The sequence below is a fragment of the Octopus bimaculoides genome, chromosome 2 (assembly GCF_046866305.1).
Source record: "Octopus bimaculoides isolate indiv1 chromosome 2, ASM4686630v1, whole genome shotgun sequence".
NCBI lineage: Eukaryota > Metazoa > Mollusca > Cephalopoda > Octopoda > Octopodidae > Octopus > Octopus bimaculoides.
In genome coordinates, this window is record NC_142929.1 from 83465325 (window position 1) to 83476663 (window position 11339).

Consider the following 11339-nt stretch of genomic DNA (forward strand, 5'->3'; position numbering starts at 1 on the left):
GCCATTGAAAGGTTTTCCATGCCATTTTTCAGTCATAATATCTAAGGCAGCAATTTTAGCACGGGTTTTCAAGCGCTTAGCTTTTTCTGCAGGTGTTTCTAGTTCGTCTAATTCTTGAATTTGTTGCAATTGGAATTCACTTAGATATTCCTTTGCCCGTTTTGTTACTGAGTAAGATGCTTTCTTGCTTTCATGTTTTGAGACAAGTTTTAGTATCCAGTCCTCAGAGTTTTTCAGATAGGTGTCTAGGCCAATTGTGGCTACCTTCATTGTTAATGCCAGCTGTAGAAGTCCTCGTCCTCCCTCTTTTCTTGGCAGATAAAGACGTTCTATATCTGCCTTAGGGTGGTGCATTCTATGCATTGTCAACTGTTTTCGTATTTTTCTGTCAACATTACATATTTCAGTAATTGACCAGTTAACGATATTGAAATTGTAAGTCACGACTGGTATGGCTAGAGCATTGATCGCTTCGATCCTGTTTCTTGCATTCAGCTCTGTCTTCAGTATTGCTCTCACCCTGCGATAACATTCTCTTCTGATCCTTTCCTTCATCACTGAATGCTTGATATTGTCCCCTTCAATTACGCCTAGGTATTTGTTGCTCTCCGCTGGTTGCCTTTAATTCCAATATCACGCAACATTATTTAATGTTATACACTATTACTCAATATAATTCTATAGTATAAAAATATTGTATTATGTCATTCTAAATTATGAAATATCATTCTCGCTACACAATATTAAGCCATATTATTCTATATTATACAGCATTATTTAATATTCACTTATGAAAATTAAGTATGTCAGTTATCGTAACCATAAACACTTGTAAGTCTTTTTCATTATGTAAAAACCTATCCACTGATCTGTGGGCATATGTGCGGCCTACAGTTCTGCTGAGGTCAAATATCGTCAGTTGCCCCATTTGCTTGTCTTTACCCTAAACTTGTAAATGAACTTTGAAAGGTTATACCGTATTGTCTTGAAATTATCTCCTCCGTTTGTTTTAGGCTCTCTATTGCGACTCTAAAATGAGAAGGGAGGTAATTTCTACTACTTTAGTAGCAATATTTTTGATTTCTCTGAAGGTATGATTGAACCTTAATTATTTTTCTCACGACTCTCAATGTAGGAACGTTTAACTTATATATACAATATATCCTTCTATAAGAGATAGAATAGAGTTAAAGTAGATAGAAGAAAATGGTCAAGAGAAACGTGTGATAGAGTGGAGTGAGAGAGAGAGAGAGAGCAGTGAGTAAGAAGGAGGGAAAACTTAAGGGAAAACTCTAAGGGATTATTTAAGGGAGAATGATAAACAAAGATAGAGGAAAAGAGGAAGAAGGAAGTAAAGAATAGGAAGAATGGAGACAGAGATAGAAAGTGGAAGAGAGAGAGAGAGAGAGAGAGAGAGAGAGAGAGAGAGAGAGAATGAGAATATGAGAGAAAAAATGACGTAAGATTAAATAGAAATTACTCTCCTTCTGCGTGTATGTGTGTGTAAGTGAGTGTGTTCATGTTGTGCATGTGTGTGTTTGTGTGTATGTTTGTATTTTTGTACATGTTTGCATGGTAAAGTGATATAGGGCGAAAAAGAAAAACAAAAGTAAAAAGAAACGGAAGAGAAAGAGGGAAATAGAAATAACAAGATAAAAAGAGACTGAGTGGTAGGGAGAGAGAGAGAGAGAGAGAGAGAGAGAGAGAGAGAGAGAGAGAGAGAGAGTAAAATAAAGAGACGGCGAGAAGTATAGAGCGAAGGATCTAGTGTGTGTGAGTGAGTGAGAGACAAATAGAGAGGAGAAAGGGAAAGAAGAGATGTTTCTAGTAAAATAATTACGAAGGGAATCTGAAGTTTGATTCAATGTCTCCACTGTGTGATGACATTGCATCATCATATTTCACTGATAAAGAGATGATGGCACTGGTGGAACAGGCATCAGTGATGACGGTAGTGGCGGCGGTAGCGGTGGTGGTGGCAGCGATTGTGATGGTGGAGGCGGCGGCGGCGATGAAGGTGGTGGTGGTGGTAATAGTGGCAGTATAGTGAGCTGATTTATATGTTATCAATCCCAAGAGCACTTGCGATGTAAAGTCGTCAAGTGAAATGGTTACAAGGCTCGGCTGAAAAGTTCATAGGCTAACCGAAATACTTTCAGGGAATGTTACCAAATGTTTATTTTTCAACGTAGTCCCTCTTCCGGTCCACACTTCTTCCATCGGTGTTGCAGTTCTTGGAACCCATTAGTGAAAAATCTTTCCTTTTGCTCAAAATAATCATCAACAGCAGATGTGACGTCATCACTGTGATACCGGTTCCCATCTAAGTGTTTTGTCATGCTAGGGAACAGATGATAGCCAGATGTGCTAAGTAAGGAGAATAGGGAGAATGATCAACCAGTTCAAAGCCACAGTAGCCATTGAGACCAAGGAGATTGTCCTGATGAAACATGACCTCTTTCGGCAGTTTTCCTGGGCGTTTGGTCTTGATAGCCTTTCGTAAATACTTAAGCAAGTTGGCAAAGTACTCTCCATTGATGGTGTGGCCCTTTTGAAGGTAGTCAATAAAACAATGCCTTTTGCATCTCATAAAACTGAGGCCATCACCATCCCTGCCGATGAAACGATTTTGACGTTCTTTGGAGCAGGAGAGAAAGGGTTTTTCCACTGCATGGATTGTCACTTTGTCTTTGGCTCAAGCTAATGAACCCTGAAATAATCCTGACTTAGGAAACGTTCAAAGTAATCAGCTGGATCCGATTCAAACAGTGTCAGATTTTACCGTGATATGATCAACCTAGTGTGCTTTTGATCAGGTTTCAGAAGATGCGGTACCCACCATGCAGAGACCTTCCTCATGCCAGGTTCATTGTGCAGTATTTCTCAACTCTTTCACGGGATATGCTAATAGCATCGGCTATTTGATTTATAATCAATTACCTGCTATCCATCACCATGTGGTGAATACGATCACTGTTTTCCTCGGTAGTGGCAGCTGCAGGATGTCCAGACCTTGGATCATCTTTAAGCCTTTCCCTTCTCTTAAATTTAGCTGCCTATTTTTACACGGTTGATAGATCTACAGCGTCATCCCCTAATGTAGCAACCATGTCAGAATAAATGCCTTCGACGGTTAAACGCCTTTTGTGCAGGTACTTGATAACACGTCAATGCCAAATTTTGGCCATTTTCAAGAAAAGTCTTAACTAGCTACTTTTGAAATCTTTGAACAGTCAAATGTCAATTTATCCAGAAAGAAGCAATACAACTATTGATAGGAAAAGTTGAGATTAATGCACGCAAGATTTCACAGCACTAGCATCACTCCTTCCTGCCTGCACCACCCGTCGTTCTTCGGCGATCTTACTTCTCTCTGCACTTTGGACTTGATTTCAGCAAAAGTGACCCTGCTCCCTTCCGAGTTCTCCTGTAGATGTCGCCCTTGCAGGCGTTCCTTTTTGTCTAGCAGCTTCTGGATCTTCTCTACGTGCCCCCAGAACTAATCGGGTGTTTTACACTGAGAGGGCCCTAGGTCCCCTTAGCAGCGGAGAAGGCTGCCTTTTTTAATGTCTACCAATGCTCCGCAATGCCATCAAGTCCATCTGAGCTGACTGCCGTCCCATCAACTTCAACCTTGATGGAAGTAGTCAGTCTCCGACAGTGTTCCGCATTCGATAGCTTACTAATGGGGAGTTTCTCTAGCTTTGTGCTGGTTGGGATCTTTCTCCAGGGAAGAGTGGGTCCCTCATCACCTAACTACTTCTCAGCGCAATTAAAGAGTTGCCCTCTGCTCGTCATTGAAGAGTAGACTTGCTACCGAACCCTACCTGAGTAACGCATCCAACAAAAACGACAATAGTCAGCGCTTAGTGAAAAAAAAGAACCATTCAGAAGCCAGAACCACACACCCCAAACATTAGGCTTATGCTTGCTAGGGTGTGACGGGTGTTGTTAAACCAAAATAAAACGACCAAAGCAAAGAAATGTTGTCGTCAATTGGAAGCACTATCCAAAAATTCGAGAAAAAAGCGCCCGTAATTGGTCAATTGTAAAGGAATGTCGCTCTTCCTCGATACTGCAGGACAACATATTACTGAAGGCACTTAAGAAAATATTATGATTATGGCTCTAAATATACAGGTTTTGTCCCATTCTCATCTACTTTCCAGACGTTGGCCCATGTAATTATCATCTTTTCGGATCACTGCAATATTATTTCGAGGAAAGACTGTTTATTCATTGCGAAGAAGGATCAACAAACAGCCAAATTTATGGGATTATATCAATAATGAGGGAAAATGTCATTTTGGTTAAACACATTATTGATTATCACAGAATTATTTCTTTCTTTCAAATCTTGAAATGCTACAGGTCTTTCTTTTCAACCTAAAGTTATTATAAATCAGAACATATATACATAAGTACAAAGCAGGATATCTAGTTATCTAACTATTTATCTATATACATATATATAAACGTAGATATATCTGTGTGTGTGTGTGTGTGTAATAAAAAATAATTTTACATTAAATTGCGAAACTTCGAAGTCACTGTCAGTACTATCTTGTTCAGGAATAATGTGTGTATGTGTTTCTGTGTGTATACATACACACATGTGCATATACATATATTTGTATACGTATGTGTATAAATAAAAGTGGTGTGGAATTAGTAAGATGTTCCGAGGACGTTGCTAGTGTATTGTTCAGAATGTTAAAATCAATGTGAAATTATAATATTTGAGTAACATTAAGCACCAGCGCTGATTAATTGTTCCTCATAATAGGACTTGGACAAAATTAATGAGTCGACCACACACAGCAAACATCACAAAGTGATGTTAGGAAATATCCCCAAAGTCGTGTTACTTTGTATTCTACTGGGACCTAAACACCATACTGGGTGAATTACAACAATATATAAACACTTCCTTTATGACCCTATATTGTAAATTTTATATTTAGAGATCATCAGAAATAAAATTCTTTCCTGAATGGATCGCGAAGGGTGACTCGTAAAGGCTATTTTCATGTATTTCTTTCTCATATATTAGATCAAGTCATCTACAGAAGATTACTAACAAGAGAGGAGGAACCTCTTTTGGTTGATCTGCCAACTAAATATGACACACGCATCGATTAGATTAACGAAAATACTGACCTTTAGACATACGTAGAAACGGTGCTCCAGTATGTAAAACATCCCATGGAACAAAATAAATGTGTGCGCGTGTATGTGTGTGCGAGCGTTCGTGAGTGTGTGCATGTGTATGTGTGCGTGTATGCGTGCGAGTGTGTGAGTGTTGTGTTTTTGCAATGCTCTCAGATTCGAGGGACAAGCACAAACTTCCACAAGATTTACCCCTATCTTTAGAAAACATGTACAAAACATCGCCTACAGCTTACTCTTTAACAGAACTCGACGCCTCCATCTGGCCTCCGCGAAGGTAAGTTATTTCTCCGTCTAGAGTGCCATTGTAGAAAAATTTTTGAGAAACAAAGGCACACACTTTTGTAACTTACCGCTACTATCTCTATTTTTCTTTGACAGTATTCGACTCATATCCAGAAAGGATTGTTGATAATACATTTTTAAATGTTGCTCCGCACACGTTAATGGTTTTCATGCTTTTCTTAAAGTTTATTTTAATTAATTGTTGTTTTATTATTATACTTTATTATGTGTAACCTTGTGTAAGATTTTATACATTCCTACCTTACCCTCCTAATTATATAACCAGGTTCACTCCTCGCATCTTGTCATTTCTTGTTCCCTAAGACTCTGCTTAAGTTTCTTCATATTATCTTTATTTCGTCGAGCCCCAGAGGTTAATAAAGAAAACATTATTATTATTATTATTATTATTATTATTATTATTATTATTATTATTATTATTATTATTATTGAGTGAGAGAGCAGTGCGTACTATCAAAGTGATAGTGGGGTAAAATATACGAAGCCCAATACACCCATCATGACTACCCATCTTCTGCTATAATGCTGTGTTCGTATCCAATCAGTCCTCATCCCCCTCTTTTTATTGGTACATACAGTCTGTCTGTGTCATTTTTGGGGGTGGAGTATCCCATATCTAGTCAGCAACTTCCTTGTCCTTCTGTCTAAGCTGTTTAGCTCGTCTACTGTCTAAGGAGTGAAACAGCCCAGATGTTGATAGCAACAATTTTATTCCGTCCCCATTATTATTATTGTTTTTTTCTTCTTTCTTCAAATTTTCTTCCATTTCCCGCCGTGTGTTTTCCGTACACCTAGGGCAGAGAAACTCGTTGTATGCATTCCCAGTTTACACACGCAAATTCACAGGTAAAATATGTACTTAAAACAAATTAATAAATAAATAAATTCATGAATGGAAGTTGTTTTCACAGCGATAGTGCTCTTCTTAGTACATGAGTCGTTCCAGTTAACACGATTTTTTGCAATTCCTGTAGAGATGGTAAGCCTGGTATCATTTTCAAATAGGTTTCAGTACCTTTTTTTATTATTCCTAGAGATCCTACAATCACTGGTACGGTAGTCGCCTTGAGGTGCCACATTTTTTCAATTTCTATTAGCAAGTCTCTATATTTACTGATCTTGTGAAATTCTTTCGCCGCTATATTATGATCACAGGGAATACTCATGTCAATTAATAAACACGTCTTCTTTGTCTGATCTTTTATAATAATATCCGGTTTATTAGCTTTTATAGCCTTGTCGGTATGTACGGGGAAGTCCCAGAGAATCGATACATTTTCTCCCTCAGTCACAGCTTCAGGATGGTGTTTATACCATTTGTCAGCGGTTTTGATTTTATAATGCTGACATATTGTCCAGTGTAAATACTGGCCAACTCTGTCATGTCTTGCTTTATATTCTACAGGTGCTAAGACTCTACACCCCGAGATTAGGTGGTCAATAGTTTCAATCGCATTATTACAGAATCGGCATTTTGGGTCAGCTCCATTTTTTATCACATTGGCTTGGTAGTTCCGGGTTAATAAGCTTTGGTCTTGAGCAGCTAATATGAAACCTTCACTCTCTGCTTTTAGCCCTGAACTTCGTAACCCTTGATACATGCGTTTCTGGTCGACATCAGCTTGTTTGCTACGAGCCACATACTTGCTATGCACAGGTTTCTGTTCCCATCTGCTAGCTAATTTTTTATGTGTTTTTGTCTTCGCAATTAAATTTATTTTCTTTGCAGCAGCAGTTGGCGCATTTCCTTCAACCTGAACAAGCTGGTGGGTATCTAAGAGATCGGTAGCGAATTTTTTGCTCTCTTTCAGAATAGAGTTTTTTCGGTCTTTCATGTATATCAACAAGTTTCGGCATCCAATGGTTGATTGTTTCAAGGTATTTGGCCAGTTCGATTGTTGTGGTTTTGTACGTAAGTTCAAGTAGTGTCTCTAGTTCTTTATCATTTCTAGCGTATAATTTTAGGTCATCCATATATAAAAGGTGGCTGATTGTTTTGCATTTGTATCCGCATCCAGTTCTATTTAGCAAGTCAGTTAAAGGTGTGAGTGCCAGGCAGAACAGGAGTGGAGAGAGCGTGTCTCCCTGGAATATTCCTCTTCTAATGGGGATGGCTTTCGTTTTCAAGAGTCCCTCTTTTGTTTGGAGCTGTAGCACTGTCTGCCATTTGTTCATAGAGTGCCTTATGTATTTTATAATAATTGATGCCACCTTGTTTATGGCTAGTGTTTCGAGGATCCACGTGTGGGGAACACTGTCAAAAGCCTTTCGGTAGTCGATCTAGGCCATACTGCGGCCTTTCTTCTTTCTGCGGCTGTCTTCAGTTATGGCTTTATTGATCATTAATTGATCTTTACAGCCGTATGAGCCCTTGCAGCATCCCTTATTATTATTATTATTACTACTACTACTACTACTACTACTACTACTACTACTACTACTACTACTACGGCTACTACTACTACTACTACTACTCCTACTACTACTACTACTACTAATAGTAATAATAATAATAATAATGATAATAATAACAATAATAATAATAATAATAATAATAATAATAATAATAATAATAATAATAATAATAATAATAGAGGTAACTCGAATGTGGAATCTAAAAACAGAAACAATTCCTATCATAGTAGGCGCATTAGGCATGATAAAAAAAAATATTCAGACAAATACATAACAAAAACACTAGGACTTACAAATATATATAACATACAGAAAATTGCACTACTGGGCACTGCACACATCCTACACAAAACACTTTCAATACAGTAACCATAAGAGCATCACAGAAAACCACAGCACATACCTAAGGCACACAGAGTTGCGCTCGGTAGTGAAGTGAAAGCACGGCAGTGACTCTCATGGCTTCTGATCTTAATTGATTGGAAGTGTTATCATGTACATTGTTTTGTCTCTACAGCAAATATTCTGCTCAATGCCACAGATTTGCTTGTCAGTTGTTTGACCGTAACCAGTTGAGCATGTCCCTTGGTGGCTGACGATATGTGCATCTCTGATCATGAGCAGAAGTAGTGGGGGAGCATCATAGCCATGTGTTGAGAGGAATTCTTTGGGGTTTGAATAATTCACCTTTTGAAACGGGTGTTTTGCTCAACATCCTTAAACAAACCTTATTCAGAGACCTTTTGAGCGGGATGGGCTACTCGACCTGAAGAAAATTCTAACTGGACCCCACCTGCGAGGTCATGCGCCGTTTATCTTGATATGAGATCACCATATCGCGCACATACGGTTGTGATGCATGTGCCTGGGTAGTCATGATGGGTATAACGAGCTTCGTATATTTTACCCCAGTATCACTTTGATGGCATGCACTGCTCTCACTGAATAATAATAATAACAATAATAATAATAATAATAATAATAATAATATTGTTATTGTTGTTGTTGTTGTTTTTGTTATTCTTCTTCTTCTTCTTCTTCTTCTTCTTCTTCTTCTTATTATTATTATTATTATTATTATTATTATTATTATTATTATTATTATTATTATACCATCTTTTTCTCTGTTGGCATAGCTCCCAGTGTATATAGGTCCCAAATCTTAGCGAGGACTGGGCAGCCAGAGACAATATGATTTATTGTTACTTCTCCATTTCCATGTATTCTGCACTTAGTTGTATTTCTTTTCATTACATGTTTTTGGCAATTTCTGGTGGGAAGGCTTTGATCTTGTGCTGCAATTAAAAATTCTTCAGTCTCTGCTTTGAGCCCTGAGCTTCTCCGTCATTGTTGAGATTTTGCTTTGTCTACTTCTTTTCTGTCTATTTTAACCCAGTATTTGCCATGAAGGGGCTCTTCTTGCCATCGTTTTATCATTATCCGTTGCTGTTCCAGTTTTTGTTTGGATTTCAGTTGTTTTACAGCTTTCATTGTTTTTTTTTCTTTTTCATCATAGTTGTTAGGTACTATGAGTTATTTTTTGTATATCTGTCTTTGGTCTAATTCTCTTACTTCATTTGCTTTATCTATTGTGATGTTGCTACTCTTAACTAGTTTTCTTCTTTTCAAAGTAGCTATGGCACAATTTTCCAGCCAAATTTCATGTTTATTTCTTTGGTAAATCCACGCACTGTCCAATTTCCATATTTCCATGTTTCCAGCTGTTTATCATTTGTAGCGTACAGTTGTAGATCATCCTTATATAAGAGGTGGAGAAGACACTTCAGTGCTGCTGTAAAAAGTGGCAGAAAAAACACGGGATGTAGCAGTCACGAGTGAAAAGTCCATTCTGATTGGTGTAGGATATGGGCGCTACGGATTACCTCTGACGGTGGGAGGGACCCACGTGTCCCATTTGTTAGCTACTGCCCACCTCAAGCTGGGCATCCCCCGGTTAATAAGGTGCTGACCCACCACAAGCCGCCTGCTTCATTGGGTGCTTGGAGCTAAGAGCTTGACTTGAAAAACGGCCTGAAACCTCTGCACCAGGCAAACAATCAAAAGACAAGAAACTACCATTCCTGCGGTTAGCAAGCTGGAATGTCAGGACCGTGTGCCCTGGCATATCTGATGACCTACTCAGGGTTGAAGACACAAGAAAGACGGCCATCAATGACCGCGAACTAAAGATGCTCAACATAGGTATTGCTGGACTGCAGGAGACAAGTCTCCCCTCAAACAGCAAACTCAAAGGACAGGGTTTCACCTTCTTATGGCAGGGAAGAGATCCAGATGAACTTCGTCAGCATGCTGTTGGCTTTGCAGTGAGAAACGTATTACTCTCCGCAATAGAACCACCATCAGGTGGCACTGAGCGTATTCTCTCTCGGCGCTTCTTGAGTCGTTCTGGCTCAGTACATTTACTGAGCATCTATACTCACACTCTCTACAGCTCAGAGGAGACCAAGGACCAGTTCTACAAAGTTCTCAACTGTGTCATTAGAAACATACCAACCAACGAAAACATCTACCTTCTAGGAGATTTTAACGCTCGCGTGGGATCTGACCATGACTCGTGGCCTATTTGTGTCGGATATTTTGGTATTGACAACATGAACGACAATGGTCAGAGACTCCTTGGATTTTGCACATACCATAACCTGTACATCACCAACACTTTCTTTGCCAACAAGCCATCCCACAAGGCATCTTGGAGACATCCAAGATCTCACCACTGGCATCAATTGGATCTCATCATCACACGAAGATCCTTTCTGAATTCTGTCCAACTGACCTGTAGTTACCACAGCGCGGTTTGTGACAAAGATCATTCACTAATAAGAAGCAGGGTGAAGATTCTGCCCCCAAAAGTCCATCACTCCAAGAAAATGGGCCGACCACGCATAAACACTGCCAGGACCTCGGACCCTACACTGCAAAAATGTCTTGATGTTTCTATCAAGGTTGCCCTCGGTAGCTGCCCATCCTCCTTTGCTGAAAGTAGGTGGAATTATATCAGGGAAGCTTTGTATACCACATCAATAGATACTTTCGGCATGAGTGAAAGGCAAAACTCAGATTGGTTCAGTGCTGGGCTCTGAGAGCTGGAACCAGTTATCGAAGCAAAGCGGGCAGCTCTGATGCAATACAAGAGTGATTCTTCTACAAAGTCACTCGAAGAACTCAGAAAGGCAAGAAATAAAACCCAACTGACTGCCAGACGCTGTGCAAATAGGTATTGGTAGAGGAAATCTGTCAGAGTATCCAGTCACCCGTTGACAGTGGTGACACCCGTGGGATATATGCCGGTTTGAAGAGGTCCCTCGGTCCATCCGCAACCAAGTCAGCCCCTCTGAAATCAACTACTGGGGATCTCATCAAGGACCAAGGCAAGTAAATGGATAGATGGGTGGAGTACTACCAGGATCTCTACTCATGGGAGACCACGG

The 11339-nt window shown here is 39.4% G+C and overlaps 1 protein-coding gene across 1 annotated transcript; it reads left to right on the forward strand.

Annotated features, from left to right (window-relative positions):
• The first annotated feature begins 10079 nt into the window (after positions 1 to 10079).
• Positions 10080 to 10991, forward strand: LOC106875563 (protein CFDP2-like). Its single transcript, XM_014923767.2, has one exon. The coding sequence runs from the start codon at positions 10080 to 10082 to the stop codon at positions 10989 to 10991; it is 912 nt and encodes a 303-aa protein (XP_014779253.2).
• The last annotated feature ends 348 nt before the right edge of the window (positions 10992 to 11339 follow it).

Excerpts from the sequence above, each read along its gene's own strand:
- LOC106875563 (XM_014923767.2), top strand. The coding sequence starts at position 10,080 with ATGCTCAACATAGGTATTGCTGGACTGCAGGAGACAAGTCTCCCCTCA.